The 24,055-nt window shown below is 38.7% G+C and overlaps 1 protein-coding gene across 3 annotated transcripts in view; it reads right to left on the reverse strand.

Annotated features, from left to right (window-relative positions):
- The window catches only part of CCSER1 (coiled-coil serine rich protein 1), a 708,879-nt gene that overhangs the window by 313,432 nt on the left and 371,392 nt on the right, over nt 1-24,055 (reverse strand). For all 3 annotated transcript variants that reach the window (XM_040599449.1, XM_040599460.1, XM_040599455.1), the window contains exon 8: nt 16,202-16,285. In XM_040599449.1, coding sequence (XP_040455383.1) covers nt 16,202-16,285 — 84 coding nt within the window. The remainder of the gene's footprint in view (nt 1-16,201; nt 16,286-24,055) is intronic.

The raw sequence follows: 24,055 nt of genomic DNA on the forward strand, positions 1-24,055 counted from the left end.
AGCCTTCAGTGTCTTATTTTAAGAAGTAGAAGTAATTAAGGAGTAATTACATCCTGGTTTCAATGTGACAAAGCACAGAAATGTCTAGCTGGTGCACCATAGGGCAGCTTGAGCCTGCTGCTGATCTGAGTTACATGGTCCCATGCTGAAATTATGACCTGTAATCATTCATACATTAATCCCTTTTTTTAATCTACTTCAGTTTTATGTCTTTATGGATAAGTTTCACACATGTTAAGAGGAAGAATGCTAGACAGCAGAAACGCCAAAGCATTTGATCTGTAGAGTCATCAAATCAAATCTAGCTCAAACCCACAGTGAGTCAAAGCCCTTACTATCTATTAAGTGATTACTAACTTATGTAAAATGAGCTGAATCCTGCTCCTGCTGGGCAGATATCTACACCACCAAATAATCATTTTTCATTAATATCCACCCTTTGTACAGCATAATCAGCCCCATGAAAGATCAAATGAATAGGCAGGCTGGACTCGACTCTTTCATGTCAGTTGTTAATTCTCAGTCCACAGCTCAGTCATACCAATAAATCAGTATAGGAAAAGACATAAGAGAACAAAATTAAGAGACAGTATTTGGTGTTTGTGATAAACAGGTTGATTTTTTTAATCTATACTTAGCACTTCCCAAAGGCCTCTGGACGGCTAAATGGAGCTAAAAATACAATTGTAATTAAAATTTGCACAAATACCAAATCAATACCACTGATGTATGCCTGCTTGAAGCAGAACTCCTTTCTCATTATTTAATCTCTTTACTCAAATTTTCTCTGACATGCCATTGATCATTTCATAAGGTGTTTTTTAAAGCAGATCTTAATATTGAACTTATTTCCATGAAAGAATAAGCCCTGTACTATTAGGGTGTATTTGTATTTCCAGACTCTGACAGCAAACAGGGGAGGTTTGTTGCATTTTACTCAACAACAGAGCTAACAATTGTAATACATTGTACTTTTAACCCTTTCCAGAGGCAAAGCAGTTTGCATAGGAGAATACAGGCCTCTCATGAGTCTTCCTTTTCCTGTGTTTATTTCATTTATTTTTAAGAACATGAATTTATTTAGAGAAGGAAACACGATGGTATATGGAAGAAAAGGTGTCTGTGATGATTGTTTCTGAGAGATTTTAATGTCTCAGTCTCACAGTTAAACATTAACATGGATTTAAGGCATCTTTCATGAGTGAAAAACCAATATCTGCACCTTGTCCACTAATAGGAATATTATTATTCAGCAATACATTGCACATGGTCTCAATTCCCTATTCTGGCCTGAATCCATATTTTACAGTTTCTTTAAAAAGTTCCTAAATAGTAGCTTGGCATCTGATATCATTAGAAGACATACTAGAAGCCTGATAAGTACCTAGATTTTTGTCTAAACACCCACACGAGAGAAGGATCATGTTTTCAATTAGCCCAGCACTCCTTAAAATACAATAATGTAACTAATACTTCGCTTATGATTTGATCATGATATTGAATAATGATGTGATTTATGCTCAGACTCTAAGACCAAAAGTTTAACATATGGTGGGCTACCGTGCTGAGGCCACCACCAGCAGGTGGCTGGGACTGTTTTTTCCCCTTGAACCAGTGCAGTGGAGGCTGCACCTGGAAACAACACACATTGTTGTGGGGGCACCAGTACAGAGGTGGATACAAACTGGAGAGTACAGTCCACTCAGATGGTGGGTCAAACGACCTACAAGGAGAGGCTAAGGTACCTGGGTTTGTTTAGCCTGGAGAAGGAAAGGCCAAAGGGGGATCTATTTTCTGTTTCCCACTATTGAAGAGAATACAGACAAGAAGCAGCCAGATCCTTCTCAGATGGGCACAGGGAAAAGCAAAGAGCCTCAGTTCATGTTCCAATGGGAGAAACTCCTACTGGACACAAGAAAAAAGAAAATCCTTCAGAGGACTGGTTAGACAGGTTGTCCAAGGAGGTTGCAAAGTTTCCGTCCCTGGAGAATTTCAACACAAAACTAGAAAAGGCCCTGAACAACCTGGTCTAACTTTAAAGTGACCCCTCCTTTAAGCCAGAAACTAGGACTAGAGCATGCCTGAAGTCCTTCTCACCTAAACTATCCATCATTTTAAATTCCCTGCTTTTGGTCTAGTAGTCTCTACTAAGAAGCTTGTCTGGTAGGCTACACACAGTTTTTATTTGTGTATGACTTTGTGGTACATTTTTGAAACATCATTTCCAGTCTCTATGCTAACACATACAGAATATTAGTATCTATATAGTACAGTATTCCAATAAACAGTGGGATGACAGAGATGACAGTGAGGTAAAAAAATAAACATCAATGACTTGGACTTTAGAATTTGCTATATAAGTCTGCTGGAAGATGTAAGAGCTAATAACCGGTGTTATGTTTCTACTTATTTTGTTCTGTAACTGGTCTTACAGGGCAATGATTGGTTTTTATTTCATGTTATTTTTACAGTAATTGAGCAAATAGTGCATGGGAAAAGATGGAACAGGCCAAACTTAAAATGTTTGGAGTTCAGCACTACTCACAGGTAGAGCTGAATTAAATGACTGCCTGTATCAACAACTCTGGCAACACAACCACTGAAAAAAGGAAAAACAAAGCTAAAATGGAATTAAGAAAAAACTTCACAAGACCCTTGGTTTTGCAGACATGTTTCACTACTGACTCTAGGAATTAAAGACATAGCCTTGGCCTTGCCAGTCTTTTAGGGTTCTTCCTTTCTACACAGACAAACTGGACGTGCATGCAACATGCAGCTTCCTGATTCCCTACAGGTTATGGACATTTTGCACTTCCCAGTTAACTGTCACCTTACTGGTTAATAACTAGCACTGCTTCTCTCCCCACCTCAATCTCCTTACATGATTCTACAGAAGAAAAGATTTTGGTAATAACAACATATGTGAGAAAAGTTCTCTGCTTGGGTTCTTCTTAAGTTTTGCTGGCTAAGCAGAATGGTCCATGAATTTTAGGTATAAAAATCAAGAGAAACAGACATACATCACTAACTCTGATTTGACAAATTAAGATCAAATAGTCCTAGAGAAGATGTCTTAAGCTACTTGAGGGTAGAGAGAAAGAAGGTAATAAACCACATCATCCCAGTGGTTCTGAACCAGAGGGATAAAAAAAAAAAAAAAAAAAAAAAAAGCGCAAACGTCTTTGTCCCTTAAACACTGAATTCCATTTCCATAAATTAAAGAAGATGCAACAAAATACATTTCACAAAGTTCCAGAAACTGATCTAAGCTTCTTTATTTGCACTAAGTGAGGATAATTTGGACAGCATGTTCTATAGGTTGAGCATACCTATGCTTGCAGTGGTCTTAAAACTGGGCCTAGTGATAATTTTAAAATCCTCAGTCCTCTCTATACTACCCTTCCCTTCAGAATTCATCATCCTGCTCTTGAAAGTAATAAGATAAATGCACAGTTCAGCTGAAAAATAAAATAAGGTCTCCTGCTGCTTCAGATCATCCTTTTAATTGCACCACTTTTTATTTTTCCAGCCTATTAGCCTGAACTCCTCCACAAGCACAACAACCAGACTGAAGCAAGTTTACATAAGGACAGTTTATTTTTCTTCCTTCTCATCACCATACTACTAGCACAATAGTTCCACTTCTTTTTTCCCAAAACCGTAATAACACAGCATCCTATTGCCCAACTAGCATTGTTTGGTGAAACCCTCACTTGTGAGACGGAACACAAATATCACACTGTGAGAATGTCTGGTTTTATAAAGTCCTGTGTTGATAATCGGAGAATTCTGATAAATACTACAGCCTGCAAACTCTATTACTCTTCTGGTAAATCATGAGAGCTCCCTTTGAGAAAAACAATATCATCTGTAAGTCAAATTGGGAAATGTATAAGATAAACGACTTGCCTTATTACTAGAAAACTCCAAAATATGTTAAGTACATTTCAAACACACTGAATAATTCATAAACAATAACTCTGGGGGGAAAAAAACACCAAGCAAATCCAAAAAGATATTATTCTCAACAAAGAATAATAAGAAACAGTTTGTTGCTTTTATTTTACTAGTGATACAGAGCAACCTAATGAAAAAATATTCAGAACTGAATACCCCTGACAAACCAAATAAATATATGTGTAAGATTAAGTGAATTTACAATTAACCATTAGCTTATTTTCTTCTCCTTGTAATTTAAATGTAATATGTGGTTAAAGGTCAGTAAGATCTTTTTTATTTGATTTTATGATGATGACCATCTATTACCTTTTTATCTTCTAAATCTAAAGGCACAAAGCCTTTAGCTCATAATGAGCTCATAAACAGCTCATCTAGTTAAGCTATCAAAGGAGCTAAATATGAAAGGAGATTATGTGAGCAATATTTTTTGGAAAGAATTTACCGATGAAAGCAGAAATTTGCAGGCTACCTTTTCTGCTAGGGTACTAGTCAGGCTGTTGTATGTTGCCTTTAACATGCTGTTTATCAATGATATCCCACATGGCACTTTTTACTACTGCTCAGTACAAATGCATTACAGCATTTCAGTCATCCACCTCCTCGCTGAAGGGCAATGAACCATTTGTATAGACACTGTCTGTCTCACCAAACCTCCAGTTTAAATACAAGGTAATAAGCAGGTCATTTCTGAAAGCTTTCCCACAGAATCCATTCCCTTCTTGTTATCCGGGGATACTGGTGAAATCTCATTGAGAGTCAAGTTACAGATGAACATCAAGCCCAATGACTGAACTGGAAAATAGTAGCAGCCTCCACCCAAAACCCAGAATTGGGCATCAAACTTCTCCAACAATGGATAAAACATGCACAGGACACTTAAAAATGCACACTGTGTGCAGTTTCTATAGAAAGGAAGAGTGAACAATATTTCAAAAGACGAAGAAAGATGCAGGAAATCAAAACTGCAGAAGAAAGACCCGAAGTGGAGCATTAAAAAGCTGGATGCAGGCAAGAGGCTTGGCACTGGGACCAAAACCTACCTCCTGCTGTCAGTTTTCTACTATGCTCCAAAACAATCCGTGCATCCTTCTTGCCCTTCCTAGCAAAAATAAAACAGGACACCCAAGCTGCTGATTAACTACTTAAATCCAGAAGACCATTAATAGTTTATCCTATTTAATTCACTTCTCCCAAGCACAGGAAAGTTCCTCACGTTGATGTCTCCCATCTCCTCCAATTCTTGGCCACAAGATCAAATCAATCTAACACAGCTCTGGAAAAGGGCATTTTTGCTATCAAAAAACTGGAAAAGAACAGAAAGACTTTCCCAGTTTCAGAGCTGAGACTTTACACAGACAAACTGGTTATACAGCAGTACCTTCTATGAAAGTTTCATTAAAGCTCCACATACACATTCCAGCTCTAAGCACAACTTAAAATCACTAAAGACTGCATCTCAAAGAAAACAGAGCACCCGAGGAAGTGTTTGAGCACCCAGAGTGTAAAACATACCTTCATTGAGAAAGTGCTCAGTCCTTGAAACAAAGGCTAAATGAAACCTTTTAAGTCTCTTGTACCTCAAATAGCATTTTTTTCCTTACATACAAGCTGAAATAAAGTAATGAGAAAACACAAAAAAATCTCAAACCTCAACACAGAAAACTTGGAGAGAATCTTTGGAGCCATTTTCTGTGAAGTAATGTTAGTGAGATCTAACAAATAGTTTAATATAGCTAATTTCTGGTTAGGTTATTTATTTAGGAAAGGACAGAGACTGCAGTTCAGCTCTTCACTGCGTTCTGCTTTTGGCTGGGATGGAGTTAATTTTCTTCTTAGTAGCTGGTGCAGTGCTGTATTTTGGATTTAGTATGAGAACATTGTTGATAGCACACTGATATTTTAGTTGTTGCTAAGTAGTGCTTACTCTAAATCAGGGACTTTTCAAGTTTCCCATGCTTTGCCAGTGAACAGATGCAGAAGCAGCCAGGAGGGAGGAAAGCCAGGACAGGTGACCTGAACTGGCCAAAGGGATATTCCATACCATAGAACATCATGCTCAATATAGAAACTGGAGGGAGTTGGCTGGGAGCCACTGATCGCTGCTCGGGGACTGGCTGGGCATCAGCCAGCGGGTGGTGAGCAGTTCCATTGTGCATCACTTTTTTTTTCCCTTGGGTTTTATTCATCTCTCTCCCTCTCCTGTTCTTTACAAGTGTTATTGTTGTTATTATTATTATTTACTTTATTGAAACAATAAAACTGCTCTTATCTCAATCCACAGGTTTTACATTTTTTCAATTCTCTTCCCCATCCCAGCGGGTGGGGGGCAGAGGGAGTAAGCAAGGGAGCGGCTGTCTGGCACTTGGCTGCTGACTGGGGTTAAAACACAACACATCATCTTAAGATGAGTTTCCCAGTCCTTACATCAGAGTGTTTTCAAATAAATGTAAATTCTCATTTATGAACAAAAATGTCTCATTTGCAGGCAAAAATATTTTATGTCTTTACATGTTGGAATATACTGTGCATAAAAATAAAAATTCATTGAGGATGAAAACTGCATAATATCTTCCTTACAGAACTTGACTAGAATGTAAAGAAAAATGTTATTTTACAATTAAAATACAGATAATTCTTCATTTGTGCTGTTTGTTATACCAGCATATATGCACAGACTTTTCTGTGAATCGTGCCTGTGTATGGCAAAGAGAACTGGACAAGACACTAAATTATAACAGGGGGGAAACATTATTCTTATATTAGATCCCTAGTGAACTATACAGACAGATATCCCCACAACTTCAAAAGCAAAAGTATTTCCCCAACCAGAAAATTAATTATTGCAAGAAACAACAGTACCAGTTTATTCATTAAACATTGCTATGCGGAGCTGAGAATAAAGCATTTATTAAACTGAAATTCATCCACATCAGATGACTACAGTAAAAATAAGTCATACAGATGCCTTTAGCAACATACTGAAGCTGTTAAGTCATACAAATTAAACTGCTGATCTTAAGATGCAAAACAAGCTTTCCAAAATATTTGTATTCAGTTTTAAGCAACTTTATTTTTCTTTCTGCTCTTACAAACACATATAATGCAGGTCATTAGATGCTAATGGAAGCAGTCATTTTCACGGAAACTCAAACTTTGAGAATTTATCCAATATTGGGAATATACAGTTATGTCAAGCAACAGTAAATTTCTGTATTTTTAGCCAACTTTCCTGCTAACACCTTCTTTATCATAAAAATGTTAGCAATTCTTGAGTGGAAAGTAATTATCAAGAAATACACTGAATAAGAGAGACAGACTGGGTGCGAACGTGTGCATGTGTCTGTGTATCTATATATACATATTTCTGTATATATCACAGAATAACAGCATGTTTGGGGTTGGAAGGGACCTCTGGAGATTGCCTAGTCCAACCCCCTGCTAAAGCAGCTTTACCCAGAGCAGGTTGCACAGGATCACATCCAGGTGGGTTTTGAGTGTCTCCAGAGAAGGAGACTCCACAGCCTCTCTGGGCAGCCTGTGCCAGGGCTTCGTCACCCTCAAAGCAAAAAAAGTTCTTCCTCATATTCAGAAGGAACTGCCTGTGTTGAAGTTTGTGGCCGTTGCCCCTTGTGCTGTCACTGGGCACTGCTGAAAAGAGTGTATTTATATGTACGTGCACAAACATCCATGTATGTATGTATGAAAAACACTAATGAAATCTAAAAAATCCAGGATTTTGAGCAATCAAAACTACACAAAAATCACAGTCTCTTTGCTGCCGCCTTCATATCCTTTATTCCTAACACTTAAAAAACAGCATAGGTTTTCCTTTGTCTCAATTACTCAGCAAGCCTTGATACAAATCCTGTTTTGCACCATGAAAATTCCCTTTGCAAGCCTTAGATGAGGACTGCTCCACTTAGCTCCTCAGGTGAGGCACAGCAGCCTAGCTCCATAGAGCTTCAAGGACACAGGTTAATGCTTTAGTTTGACCTTGACACAGTCATGGTATAAAATACACACTACACTGTATGCTGCTACATAGGAAATATAACCTACCATCATCATTTAAGGAGAAATCTGAATCTCTAAAAATGTCAGTCAAAAGCATGCAACATCAACAAAGCTGATGAACTGAAGTAGTCTTCCTTCCCACCACACCTCCAAGATGTTGCCATTTCCATTTATCCTCAAATTCATCTGCTGTTTGCCATTTTTTGTATCTTCGTTAGAGTTAAAATCGGTTAATTCAAATTGGTTAAAAAATTAAGTGAAAAAAGGCAAGAGACCTACTCTTTGTCTTTCTATCAGACCAAAAAGTGAAGTTCTCTTGAGATCTTGGAGTAAGGCCAGATCATATTAGCCTGCTTATACTAAAACATCCGGTGCTAAAATGCTGCACGTCTCATGAAGCCAGCAGTCTACAAGTGACACTTCTGCCAAAGACAAGCATATGTGGTTCGTTATTATTATAGGAGCATAAGCGTCAGCAATATGTCTCAAGGGAAACTCTGGACAAATTTTGTATTTCAGATTTGCTCATTTCTGCTGTGTTATTTTTACCAAACACTCAGGAGCTTCTGTTCCTCTCAGTCAGACCAGGAAGACATTTCGCTGCACTACTGACCTAATCATTTATCTATGCCAAACACCACAATATGACAATAGTTTGTGACAGGGACTTAAACTCATATGCAGAATCACCTCCACAAGTGCCCAGGAATATTAAAGATCCTATCTGACCAGCAGCTTCTCATCAAGGGACTGGTGTAGATGAGGAATCAGAGCCTAATCCCCATTGTGTGTCATAGGATATTGCCACTTTTAACGCTCCATGTCTGTCTTGTGAAACTGATTCAGAGAGTAATTACAACTCAGATAAGCCTTTTCTAGAATACGTGCAATTAATTCTTCTGTAAAAAAGGGGGAATGAAGCCTGACACTTTAATAATGTTTAAGTACACCTAATCTATTTCTTTTCTGCTCCTAATGTTTCCTAAATATGAGGAAGAAAAAGGATTTGAAAGTACTTACAACTACCTGGTTTTATGTAAATCATCCACGGGTTTGTAATATCCCATCACAAAACAGCCAACGTGAAATTCTACTACAAACAAGCAGAATGTAGAGCAAGTAGGTAATCAGTGTAAAGATTAATCTAGATTTTTTTTTTACTTTTTTTTAATATAAAGACTACTATTCTTTTCAAATGGGAATTACCTAATTACTTAAAAATTTCATGGACAACTTTTTAAAAATTTTGAAAATAGACTGGATTAATCAAAATTTCTCTTTTTTCCTAACAATTCAAAAAGTTATATGCACCACGAGTTCATTAATTTATTTTTCTAAATCTCGCTCTTGGCCTGTCAAAACAAAAAAAAAAGTTGTGATTTTTGGACTGTACAATTCAAGGCATCTATATTGGCATAACTGCATTTTGAGGTGATTTTTACACTTAACCCAAGTGTCTTTCACAAACAGTTCATCAACATCATTCAAGTGCATCTCAGGTTTTCTATTACACTTCAAAGCTGCATAACAAGTATGCATCTTCATGATGCTTCAAACTGCAGCAATTGACTAATTGCCCATTATTGAAATCAACCTACAGAAAAGAGCTAAACTTGCCATCATTCTGCCATCAGGGCACAGCCTATATTTAAGGAACAAAAAACCACCACTACCCCAAGCCCCCACACCCCCAAAAAAATAATTCCCCAAAACCAATAAAATAAAACCACCAGTCCACAACACAACACACCTCCCTCATCTCTGATCATTTACCACAGGTTTTGGACAAGAAGGCAGAACTTGATTACAATTTGAAAAGAAAAAAAAAAGTTGGTTTTTTTTTTCAGCTGATTCAAGAGTATCTAGTCCTAAAGCATTAATTTCTACAGCTTGAGGTAAAGCTCGCTTAGCTAGCGCTGTACCTAGCTATTCCATAAATACAGTTTAACATTTCATAAAGACCCATCTCCACAGCAGAAAAACATCTCCAACAGCTGGGCTATAAGTGGGATTCATTTCCTGATCTAACTTCTCCTAGAGTTCCACTGAGAAACCACCCAAACCGCCTCACTACGTTTTATTTCAATGGGACAACACACATGACTCGAGTTACACAAGGAAATCAAGGATAATATTTTTAATGCTTGTTTTTCAGCATGAATGCTGCTGTACCAATGACAGCAGTGGAATAAATGTTACTGTAAACAGCACTCAGGTTATTTTTGCCACTATACCCTGAAAATATTTTCTGCTTAAAGTCTTCTAAGGGCTCACGTTGCAGTGGGAAAAGATTGATTTGGAAAATGTATACGAAGATGCAGTGTCAGGTAGAGCTGGGTAGGAGACAGCTGTTTCAAACATTTTCCTGTGGTCAATGAAAAATGATACTTCATTTATTTTGTTTATTGGGGGCTGGGGGTTGGGGGGGGGGGTAGAACAAGAACAAGTGAGTGACTCCTATTACCAAATCCTACTGAATGTATTCACTTTGTTTCTCTGATTTTCTGGATAAGAGGATATCATTATGAACAAGTATAGCTTTGAGACAAAGTGATGCTGTGAACCCAAATTTTAAGTTCCTGCTCAGGTTCACCATGTCCAAGGAGCTTTAGAGCAGTTTTGGGCACCTGACATCTTGGGAGTCAGTCTCCAGTTTCTGAATAAGGTATTTTTCAGGAAATAATGAGAGAATAGAGAAATTAATTCCACTAGTCTGTCTGCCTATAATTATTCTTCCAAAGACAGACAGACACACTTCTGGTGACCAAGGAGTCAATCCAAAATTATCACTAAAAAGAGATCAAACAAAAAAACTGGTGAGGAACTTTTTTCCTGTTCTTTGTTTTCTCAGAAGTAGGTGAGGGCTCCTTGCATTTTATCCTTTATACCTGTATCTTGTGGCTAAGCATCTCAACTGCTGTTCTCATTCCTCAAAGATTTACCCTTTTCTTCCTTCAAGTTCTAGATAACTATTAGGCAAGAGAAGAGTTGCAGGTGCCCTGAAGCATCATTAGCAAGTCAGCTAACACTCCATTGACATTTTCCACCCTCAGCTCTGCTCATGGTCTCCTTCATCATGCACTCAAATGTGGTAGAAACACTTCTAAAATGTATTTGAAAATTAAAAATAAAAACAAAATAAATCAGAGAGAGGAGAGGAAGACTACTAGAAAAGTCTAGAAAAAAAAATAGAGAAAAAGAAACAAAGGTTCACTAAGAGCAAAAATTGACTTGAATTTCACTTTAGGTTTCTGCAGAAAAACCAATTAACCAAAAGTTTTAAGTCTACATGCAAGCACCCAACTTAACAGAAACCCACAAGGAGAGAAGAACATGAAAATCTGTACTTTCAAGAAGTATAAAACTGACTCCCACTCAAACTGATTTTTATGTTAAAATGCTATCTCTGAATTAACATCATGATGCCATGATTTCAAGACAGGCAGGTTGTATTTACAGCTGCTGTATTTCCATATTCAGAATGACAGTGGAACACGGGTTGCCCTAAAAATGGTAGTTATCTATCAAGAGCGATGTCTGTAATGTATTGTAGCTAAGTGAAAAGGTGTAGAGTTTCATTAGCCAAAAATTACTGTTCTACTTATCTTTTGTAAACATTCACTTTCCTAATATTTACAGCCTTACCAACACATAACTGTAGGATTTGCAGAATATTAAAGCATGCTTTGCATCAAGTTTTAGACAATTTTATATAAATGAAGAAGACATTTTTATCACCATTTTCTAGCAATCATTTCAAATTTACTTCCTTTTTAACAGCTCTAAAAAGAGAGTTTACTTTCTCTGAATAGTCCACTGCACGGAGCTCCTTAAAACAGCTTAAGCAACGAGGACCAAACCGCACGAAGCTCCCATTGGGAGGGCACAGAAACACAAACAGGAGATTGTGAGAACCACCTGGCACCTGGAGTGGCTTTCTTAACCTGCCAGATGGTGGGCAAAGCTGCAGCAGGAGCTTAGCCTGAGGGCCTGGGGTCCTGCAAAAAGTCCCAGGGCAAATCAGAGGGGGAAATCTGGCTATATCTTTTGGTGGGCCTCAGTATTTAGTAATGCCATGGTGGCAGGGCACAGAGCATGTCCATGAGGAGGACACTGGATGTGCAGCGCAAGGGGTGGTGGTCAGAGGGACTGGAGCCCAACTGCTCTTCAGAGGACTTTAAGTTGCATCCTCAGCCTCATACAGGTTCATTGCAGGCCTCAGGGAAACAACAGGGGCTCACTGTAAGTATACTGAGGCTTTTTAGATCCTTAAGATCTAAACCGTGGTTGGAAAGAGCTGCTCCATAGCTGCCTGACTTCAGAGAAGCCTGAGTGGGTGTTTCCCCTAGAATCATAGAATGGTTTGGGTTGGAAGGACCTTTAAAGATCACCTAGTCCACCCCTCTTGCAATGAGCAGGGACATCTTCAATTAGATCAGATTGCTCAAAGCCCTGTCCAACCTCAACTTGGATGTTTCTAGGGATTGGACATCTACAAGCTCTCTGGGCAACCCCAGAAGCCTTAGCTAAGTCTCCCTCTGTCCACTAGAGCTTCAGGTCTACTTCCCTGCTGCACCAGCCAGCCTCCCAGGAGCCAGACATCTTTCCAGGAGCCCATGCTCAGTTTTTCCCAGAGCCAGAAGTCCCTTGCCCTCCCAAAGCACTGCTCTGGGAAGGTGAGCACCTCTCCCGCCACTCTGACCTTTTTTTAACTTCATATATAGCATTTGAATGCCACCTGACAAGGAAGAAAATTAACCAGCTAGCACAGCATAGCTGGTTCAAGCTATGTAGTAAGGAAGTAGGTGGCAAGCAACTAACTCTTATATTAGGTCCTGAAAAGAACTATTTGGTAGAGTTACCAACAAGGAGTAAAGATGATTCAGAGACATTTCCAGTCCTACATGCCATTGCTATAGAAAAGCAATCTTCAGCCCTACAAGATTATCTCCTAGGACTACCAGGGCATGGCTACAGCTGTCTAATTCTAGGCTTAGAAAGAAATTGAATAGGAATAACCTCTTATTCCCAATAATTTTTAATTCTTAAAATACTTTATTTTTAGTGATTTTTTTTAACCTGCTCTTATGATTTTGGGGCATTCCCTTGCAATTTTTTCTCATTCACAGCATCAAGGAACCACTTAAAAAAAATATCAAGCCCCTGTTGGATTGCTGTGGTCCTTCAATAAATACACTTTAGTTTAGTGATGCCATGGATAATTAACAAAACAATGCAGTCCCTTTGTTTCCAGAAGATTGTTAAAACATTCAGTTCTGCTGAGCTCTTTTACTACCCTGTTACTCTAATTCTAGCTGCTCTAGAAATCCTGGCAGCTCTTACACAACAAATGTAAACAAACCAACCTCTTAATTTCTTATAGATAAATAGCATTGCAGGAGAATACACAGTACAGATTAAAAAATATACAGATGGCCAAAGCTGGCATATTGACTCTGTATTTACACACCTCATGCACAAAAGTCCTGTTTCCAATCCCATGGGCACCCACTACGCCTTTTGTTTCTAGGTTTCATAACCTTAAGTCTAGCTTCTGTCATGTTCATCTCCCAGCCTGGCTTTATTTAGTTCAACAGGAGAAAATGAGATATACTGAGGCCTTTCAAAACTTAGTTTCATATGAATATATGTGGTCTCAAGACTCCCACTTATAGACTCTTTCACAAGTCCTAGAGTATCAAAACTGAAGTCAGTTAATGATGGATTAAATCTATGATACTTTCAATTACATGGAAATCCTTATTTTGTGATGCTAGGAAGAGGTACATTTCTGTCTATTATGAGGTACATGAACTAAATTCCCTATGGGAATTTTTCCTGCAACTGGCATATAAATATGAATTTTGACAACAGTTAACAGCAAATATGCTACATCTCACTGTATCAATATAGGATAATTTTACGCTGACAAAACTGTTGACCAGGTAAACAGCATATATGTTCCTATAAAATTAATGCTCCAGGGCTGTGCAGAAGCTTGGTGTTCCCTGTGACCCATTTTGTCATTTAATTTTAGATAATAATTACAACATACATAATTTCTTTATGTAGCCAAATATGAAAAGAATAATACCAATTATCTGTATTTATTTTGGCAGATGTTAACATAGCAAACCATTCCTTATTGAGCAGCATTACATTTTTCCCATGCGACTTGAAACTTAGCTATTTGTGCTGGTGTAAAAGTATACCAGTGTTTTTGTTTACTATATAAAAGATGCAGTAACGGATGAACCTGAACTCATTCTTGTCCAAGTTCTGAGCTAGCCGCCAGGCATGAGACAGAAAGGCATAAAAAGCCCCTGAGCTAGATCAGATAATTAAGATCTAACTCGAGAAACAACCCCACCTCCCAAAGGGTGCTTATACAAAATCTTAGGTCTCTGCATACCTGCAACTTGAATGGGGTGACCCTACATGCTTTCTCTGTGGAGTCTTTAAGTTCTCTGTTTCTGAAGAGGAGGTGGGAAAATCTCCCTCCTTTATTTAAAAATACTGAAGAGTTGTGTGGCAAGATTTAGGTAGTGGAGGGGTACAGGGATTGTTTCTGTGAGAAGCTGCTAGAAGCTTCCACCATGTCCGATGGTGCCAACGCCAGCTGGCTCCAAGTCAGACCCACCGCTGACAAGGCTGAGCCCATCAGCAACAGTGCTAGCGCCTCTGGGATAATGTATTTAAGAAAGAAGAGAAAAAAAATCTGCACAAAAAATAGCAACAGAAGACAGGAGTGCAGACATGTGAGAGCAGCGACTCTGCAGACACCCAGGTCAGTGAGGAAGGAAGGTCAGGAGGTGCTCCAGGCACCAGAGCAGAGGCCCCCCTGCAGCCCATGGTGAAGACCATGCTGAGGCAGGCTGTCCCTCTGCATGGAGGTTAACACTGGAGCAGATATCCACCTGCAGCCTGTGACCCAGCACTGGAACAGGTGGATACCTGAAGAAGGCTGTGACCCATGGGAAGCCCGCGCTGAAGCAGGTTTGCTGGCAGAACTTGTGACCTCGTGGGGGACCCATGCCGGAGCAGTCTGCTCCCGAAGGACTGCACCCTGTGGCAGGGACATACGCTGGAGCAGTTCATGAAGAACTGCAGCCCAAGGACTCGTGTTGGACAAGTTCATGGAAAGCTGTCTCCCATGGGAAGGACCCCACGCTGGAGCAGGGGAAGAGTGTGAAGAGGAAGGAGCAGCAGAGACAACTGTGATGAACTGACCATAACCCTCATTCTCCATCCTCCTGTGCCGCTTGGGGGAAGGAGGTAGACAAACTGGGAGTGAAGTTGAGCCTGGAAAGAAGGGAGGGGTGGGGGAAGGTGTTTTTTAAGTTCTGGATTTAGTTCTTATTGTTGTACTCTGATCTGAATGGTAATAAATTAAACTAAATTTCCCAAGTCAAGTCAGTTTTGCTCGTGACAGTAATTGCTGAGTGATCTTTCCCTACCCTTACCTCAACCCATGAGCCTCTTATATTTTCTGTCCCCTGTCAGGTTGAGGAGGGGAATGATAGAGCGGCTTTGGTGGGTGTCTGGTGTCCAGCCAAGGTCAACCCACCACAAAGGCATAGCCATTTTCATCATGTACCATCAAAAATGGAATTTAAAATTATATTAGTACAGCCTTACTAGGACAGCAAAATGGATTTTCATGTATTTAGGTTTTTTAATTGCTATGTCACACATTTTATGTCAGTCACTTGAGAGTATTCTGTCTACCCTTAAAACAGTAGTACTCAAGCATCGGTAGCTCATGCTAAGGAAAGTTTAAGTGCGTTTAAGAATATTTATTATTTTAATTAAAGACATCTATTAAGGAGAAAAAAGTATTTCATTTTCTACTGAACAATCTTTTGCATGTGAAAAGCAGCTCACAGGAGAAATATTCACAATTCATCAGGACTCGTGCATGACCCTTCAGTATTTCTGGCATACGCATACAGTGCTGTGCTACTTCTCTGCCGCTGATATTGCAAGACAACTGTCAACACAATCTTTTCAAAGAAACTAGCAGTGCATCTAGGTAGTAGCCACTTCAAAGGCTGACAGGTCCTGAGAAATGTACAGTGGGTGTTATCAGTGTTCATCTGAATGATTAACATAGCCTTAGGCTAGCTATTCTGTAGCGGGTGTGAAATTGTATTCCTTCAGTTTCTGGTCTGGAGTGACATTATCAGGTAAATGAACTTAAAAAAAACCAATTCCTTCTAAAGCTTACCAGCTCCTCACGAAGTTGGGCTATGAGTTCATCTCTTTCTTTCAGCTGTAGCTTCAGCACTGAGCATTCATCTTTTATTCCATCCTACAAAAACATCAAAAGAGATGTTATAATAAGCTTAACGGTTTTACTTTTCTATTGACAAGAAAAGGCTGTTTCACATAGTGTGAGATAATTACATTCAAGTAATGAAACTCAATTCTCCTTTGTCATGTGTGGTATTTTCAATAACATATTCTAAGTTGGTGCATAAACAAATCCAAAGACATTACATAGAAATGTGAATAGCTGTCTGCACAGAAGTCCATTTTAATTTTTTCTGAATCTTTTAAGCCTTTTTACTGAAGATACTATCAGGTCATTCCTTTTCAGTTAAGGAACGGCTCTGAAATGTTGTAATTTTACTCATACAAAACAACATTAGAGAAATACCAGTTTAGAAGCATTACTGTGGAGCTCTTGATCTTGGAGAGGATAAAGAAAAAAAAAAGCACAACAGACATTCACAGGGAAAGTAGAGCACCCTTCCCTTGTGTACATCTCTTGCTCTACATCAGCCAAAACAGCAGCAGTTCTTATTTTAACTGGGCGGAGAAAGAACATAGTTAACACTCAATTTGACTTGCAGGAAAATTAACCTAATAGCTAAGACTGTAGCCAAACCCAGGTCCATGAGAAAGTCTTGCGAGCTGCCCCCCAGTAATTTTGTGGGTTTGTGTAAGTCTAAACACCTTATTTGGAGAAGAAATGTCAATCACATATTTTTCTGATGTTCTAATAAAAGCCAAGAGAAGAAACTCAAATGAAATAACTGAACTATTTAAGAATAAAACCCCAACAAACTAACCAGCCAACTAGCTGGTTGTTCAACTGTACGTGGAGAACTGTATCTTTACATCCTCCTAGTACAGACACATATTTATAAAGTTTGGGAAATGTACTGGTCTGGAGCATCATCATTTTCAAAAAAAAAACCAAAACAAAAACAATCAAAAAACCAAGCAAGAAAACTTTTGGAAGTATGGTTGTATTTGCACAACACTTAGTTTAAAAATCAGAAAACTGAAGCTCTAGCAAATAGATAATAACAAATATGAAAATGCAGAAATTATTCAGACCACGAAGAACTCGGGGGTTCAAAAGGGTATAACCAGCGTGATTAATTTGAATTCTGTCAGTACTAACATGTTTGTAGCTCCAAATGAACACACAAATAAAAGACAACAAAGTAAAGAATGTGAAGTCCATTTTCCTAGTTAAATGCTTGATTATAATAATTACCTTTCAAGTAATTATATCGCTCAACGCCCACTCTAACACAATTGGAAGATGAAACAAGATACTCACATATAAACTCCCAAATATTTACAACTACAATAAAAAGAGATACGCTGTTTCTGGCTGACAAATAATGAACCTGCTTACACACTACTTCAGTACTATGCATTTTCCTGAAAAATAATAAATAAATAAATATTTCCTGAATAATACATATATGAATATATAAATAAAATAAAGATATGAATAAAAATATATTTCCTGGATAATAACTAAATAAATAAATAAATATGATCTCCTGAAAGATTCAAATTTAGTGCGAGTTCTGGCATTTTTCTATCTCCTTTAAGGGAAAACTCGCAGGAATTTTTCGCTGCTATATGGTATAGCAGCATTTCATTCTTACTAACAGATTGCTCTTTAGGAGTATTAGCTGAGAATAAAATACTAGCGCATCCCAGAATACAGTCCTCAGCAGGGGATATGTTATTAGTACATAGTTAACATTTTTGTTAACAGGAATACCTGCTTATGAAAAATATACTTTAAACCATAAAGTATCAAGAACTTTACTGCTATTTTAACAAACTGAGGTATTTATTTTTTAAAAAAAAGTTTTAAAAATGATGTGGTATTAGCTATTTTACCTCAATTTCTAGTCACATTATTCTGAGTTATTTTTGTCAGCATGGTTTCACATTCTTGCTATCTCCTGATTTTCCCCTTTTTAACTTAAAAAGGGTTAGCAGAAAACACAGTGGAAGAGGGAAAACAACAAGGTCACATGGCTCAGACTATGGCAAAAATAGCTTTTAGAAACCATCCGCAGCATGCAGGCCTGTAAGTGTGTGGTAGCTACAGTAGGAACGACTACTGAGATGAGCTTTGGAATGAGGAGATGCAGACGCAGGCTGCCCTTGGACTAGTGAGAGCTTGAAGAACGGTTTTGCCTGGCAGGGCTTCCAAACACTTAAAAATCACAGCACATCTCTCCTGGCAGAAAGCAGTCATGCACCCGTCTGGATCTTCCTCACCCACTTGACGGACTGACCCCTCTTACCCAGTTCTCGAGGCTCTTAACTTCTATATTCCATGCAACAGTTTTATCATACCATATCGACCATAACTGTCGTTACAGTTTGGAGAAAAATACCTAGGGCTAAGGTAATTTTTCCCTTGTCTTGCCACGCAGCAGTGGAACTCTGATTAACACTTGCCAGTTGGACATGGTTCTTATAAACCAATACCCCGCATTATCAGCTCCCGTGCAGACCATTGCACCTCTGTAAAAGGGCATCCTGCACTCTGTGGGGGACCACTGTGCTGAGACTGTGAGGGTTGGGCCACACACTTCATGCATTTGCCATCATCAGAGAAAACAATACCTATTTTTTCCATGCCTTACTTAGCTTCATACTTAAAAATTATTTAAGCTAGCAGTTAGGTAAACTAAAGTGTAGAATGCAGGTGCTACAATCCTTGTCACCAAACGGAAGCCTTCATCCTCACCCAAGCATCTCAGCAAAGCTGACCTTGGACAGGATTTCTCTTGTAACTTGCTGTACAGGCACATCAGTGTGTATGCAGGAGTTACCCAGAATTGTCTGGTAAAAGGGAAATGCTAGCAATTCACAAATTTTTGAGTTTTGTTTAGTAAAAGAAGTAATAATGAACATAGTCTATATTCCATCCACTCTATACTACACTGGATTTGCAAACAGCACAGAGCCCTTCTTCCTGTTGAACACATGTAGAATTAGGACTTTAAAATTCCATTTTGTTGCATGGTGTCTGCACAGGCATCATTTGTTCTGCAAACAGAAGACAAAAGGGAAAAGAAAAATGGTGCCTGGTGCTTCTGTTTCTATTATGTTTTTAGGATGTTTCTGCCACAATAGCAACTGAGAACGTGAATAGAACAAAGAAAATAACATACAGGGAAAAAAAAAGAAAACCCATCGACTGCAGAGAGGTTTGGGTAATTTTAATATCCCATACAACTGTCTGAATGTACTACCAATAGAATAAAGTGTTATGGAACCAGCTATGTGTTGCCAAAACAGTGAATATCATTCTTCCAGAAAGTAACTATTGAAAGCTAGGGAAAAAGAGGAGGCTCCAAAAATCACATTCTTGTGCAAGAGCCAAAATATTTCAGCAAAGGCTTGTGTTCAAGGTACCAAAGAAGTTGCATGCTATGGAAAGGTGCGGGGCAGGAAAACCTGGTGGAATGCTGTGTTACTTAATAGTCTGTGGGTGAACAGCAATGACTATTAGCATGAATTCAGGAACAGTTCACCTTCATTCCTCAGAAGGCCTGAAATGTTTCATTATCTCCTGTGTGAAAATGTGGTACAGTGCAAGGCTGATATGGAAAGATCAAGAAACTTGTTGAGACAAGCTTCTCAAAGTGAATGAGGAATAGGAGACAGTCCAGTGGGGATTTATAGTTTAAGAAAAAAACCACTACAAAACCACAATCTACCCGAAAGCCAGAATTCCCTTCTAAAGAATTGCCACAACAGACATCAAAGAGGAAGGGCCTTGAAAAGGATGGTATGCTTCTAGCCAGGCATGCAATCAGTGCATTCTGAGTCTACACTAATTACAAAGCTGGAAGAAACATTTTTCCCTGTAAAGTAGGGCTTTTAAAACACACTTGAATACTCGGGGGACTGCATGATTCAGGGTCTTCACTATCTGCACATTCCAGTAGATACCTGACCCATGTATTCCTATGTTCAGACAAACAAGCTTATTTACAATGCTGGGTATGATCATGTATGCAAATTATGTCTCATGTTTTTGCAGCCCTTACAATATTTATAGAGTATAAGAGAAAAATGGATTGGCATATAAGTATATCCAAGTTCACATGTCAACCGGAATAAATTAAATCACCAGGGATCTAAAAGTCTGTTAGGTACCATTTACCATTTCTGTTTGCTAAGCCAAGATCCTTGGACACTCTGGTTCCTTATCTTTCTGCAAAATGAGTTTATACTGACATACTTTATCAAAGCTATCAGTCCAATGAGAACATGGATTTTATGAAAATAGTAGTCCAAGTAATTCAATCATATGCTCTATGCATGTTTTCATGAGCTACCTGTATAGACTGTAGCTTTGAGACCATTTTGTTGAGTTTAATAAATTATATGCACTACATATTACACACATTACATATGTATTCCATAGTATAATGATATTCTCATTTTTACTAACATTGTTTGTGACCTTATTAAAAAAAAAAGGGGGGGGGGGTGTGGTAAGAATTCTGCTCTCCATTGCAGTAAACATGTTCATAACAGGCTTGTCCAAGACACTCAAAATACTTGACAAAAAGAGAAGTCACTTAACAGGCTATTTGTACAAAGAACTATTAGTCACAGCCAAATCTGTAAATAAAATGGTGCTTCTTCAAACTATTTTAATAAATGGAGGTAATCATAAAGGTTTGTAGTCTAAACTCCAAGTGTACTTCATAAAAATGCAAAAGCAGCTGCGTGCAAAATGTCCATCATATTTTCCTCATTCATATTCTCTGACATTGTAAAAAAAAAAAAAGGTTATTAAGGATTCAGTTGTATATTCATTATCAATCTGCTGTTATTGTACATGTTTATGGTTAGAATATTCTTCAAATTATCACCCTTTTACTTATTTTCATTTGTAGGCTGCCATGGTTTAACCCCGGCCAGCAACCAAGCACCACGCAGCCGCTCACTCACTCCCCCTCACTCAGAAGGGTGAGGAGGAGAATCAGAAAGGAATGTAAAACTCAAGGGTTGAGATAATGACAGTTTAATAGGTAAAGTAAAGGTGTACACACAAGCAAAGCAAACCAAGGAATTCTTTCACTACTTTCCACTGGCAGGCAGGTGTTCAGCCATCCCCAGGAAGGCAGGGCTCCATCACGTGTAACGGTTACTCGGGAAGACAAACACCATAATGCTGGATGCCCCCCCGCTTCCTCCTCCTTCCCCCAGCTTATATACTCAGCGTGACATCTGTGGTATTGAATATCCTTGTGGCCAGTTCGGGTCACCTGGTTGTGTCCCCTCCCAGCTCCCCGTGCCCCTCCAGCCCTCTCGCTGGCAGGGCCCAAGGAACTGAAAAGCCCTTGACAGGGTCTGACCCTCACCCAGCAACAACCAAACCCACCCGTGTGCTGTCAGCAGTGTTCTCACACCGAACCCAAACCACAGCACTGCACCAGCTACCGAGGAGGAAATTAACTGTGTCCCAGCCGAAACCAGGACATGGCTATGACAGCAATTGCTGCGTCTCTGTGCTAGCAATTTCCTATTTTAGTTCAATTTTGTCCATCTGGGAAAATGCCAAACATAATAGCAAATCTGTTTCTCATCAGATCAGGTCACAAGATGACAAATTGTACTCTGTGTGTGAGGACAGCTGCAGCAGGTTATGCATAAGTGCCAAAAAGTATAATCATTTCCATTTTGAAAACTTACTTTATACCACTTCATACTTCGGAACAAATAGGCTTATCATGCTTATTGTAATCGAAGCACTCAGAACTAACCAAGTACTATGGAAGATGAATCTACTGCAATTTTACTATGATACTGAACAGACTATGCTGCCAAAATAGTACCACAAAATTAGAATATTACAAAATTCATTTGATAAATGCGCTGGTTTTGAGATTCTAAGCAGATTGTTTACCAAGTCAGGGTAATGCAAAAAATCAGCAATTACTTAGGAGGTAGTGTCTTGAAAAATATTATCCTGGAACAAAACAAACTCAGAAACTTAAAACTGAGTATCAGGTCCAGAAAGCTAAAAAAATGCCATAATAGTTGAAGCTTCCTCTGAATTACGCAGGAGATTTATACAGCAAAATTAATAAATTTCTGGATAACTACCTAGAACAATCAGAGAAAACATAGGTTATTTTAACATGTACAGGGTTTTTTATGCCAGCAGTGTAGAAGTCTAGACTATGTACAGGATTACAAGTATCTTTTACAGTTCGCTTTACAGCACCTGGCATCTGAAAAGCACCAAGTACTTTTGTGGATCTTGACATTTGTAGAGAAGCACTGTTACCTCCAAACTGAGACCCCACCTGTGTTAACATGTATCGCATGTTGACACACAGTTTTATTAAAATGAAGAGCATCTACATATTTGAGATTACTCATATGAGTAGACTTCTGGATATTACAGGCTGTGTTTTCAGAACCGTGTTCTTTGTCAGATCATTTATAGTTTTACTGGTTGTTATTATTATTATTGTTACTGTTTAAAGGAAAGTCTTAATGCTCTAAACATGAGGCAGAGAACCTGAGACTGCATTATTTGTTGCAGGTGGCAAAACAAAGTCATTGGTACCTCTTTGAGAGAGAGTGTCCTGATGTATTTACACCATGTTACCATATGAACACAGTATGACTTTCCAGTGTTTTATTTTCTCTTTCTTGGTTCGCTCTCGCTCTACATACTGTATCAATTCATATCTGTTATATCAATTCCTTTCAATCACACCAAGAGAGAAATTAACTGGCTGGCTGCGATTCTTCACATGTGCAAAGCACATTGAATTTGCTCCTTTGGCTCATCTGTTGTTTTGGTGCTGTGCCAGTCCAGTTAGTCTTGGCTGGAGTCCTGACAATGCTCCCGAAGAGCGTCCGCTGACTGCAGGCAATGGTCACAGTTAACGTGCCTGCTTCTCACGTCACACTGCCGTGCCAGCTTTGGCTCAAGCACAGCAAAAGGGCATGCTTCAAAAATTCCCTTTAAAGCATAACACAGCAACTCCCATGGCCACCCGGACTCAACACAAGCAGAGTCTCACTACAGGGTAACTTTCCAGTAGCAACAAAAGAAATTAATAAAATCCTGAATCAGCTTTGGAAGCTATGGTCATGTCAGAAACAGACATCACTATGTACATCTTTCATGCAGCTACAGCATTCAAATGACATTTCTAAAGGAACAGGTCTATTTTTTATTTCTTATTCATGAAACCAAATGGAGTTTGGGGACCACAGGTTCTGATCTTATAATGATAAATAAGGGTGATTAAGCCTCATAAAACCTAATGCAATTCTAAACCATGTTCTACCTAAGTTCAATTACATGGAATATGTCAATAAATATTTTACTGGAACAATTTAGGGCAGCTATATCCATTTGAATACTGGAATTATAATGATATTTTACTATGAAAGTAACACTCAAAGAGACTATATAAGCTATGCTACTTTAACCTCAGACATTTATCAATACAGAGCTAAACAAATAACTTTTTCTTCATAGTGTTCTAACTGGCGGTTAACAGTGAAAAACAAATTGAGTAAACTAATGTGGTTTTCTTTTGGTTTTTTGCTTCAGCTGAATTTTGCTCTCTTCAGAAGTGACAGTAAAAAGGATGGAGTTTAAAGGAATACAGCTTGATTAATAAACTGCACAACATAAAACAGAATGATCATACCAGGTGAAGCACAGGGTGTATCTAACCTGCGGAAATCACGAACAGCAGCCAGGAGTGGAAATGTGTAACAGAAATGTATAACGAACACACAAATGTATTTTCCCTAGTACTACCAC

The sequence above is a fragment of the Falco naumanni genome, chromosome 1, assembly GCF_017639655.2.
Source record: "Falco naumanni isolate bFalNau1 chromosome 1, bFalNau1.pat, whole genome shotgun sequence".
Lineage (NCBI taxonomy): Eukaryota > Metazoa > Chordata > Aves > Falconiformes > Falconidae > Falco > Falco naumanni.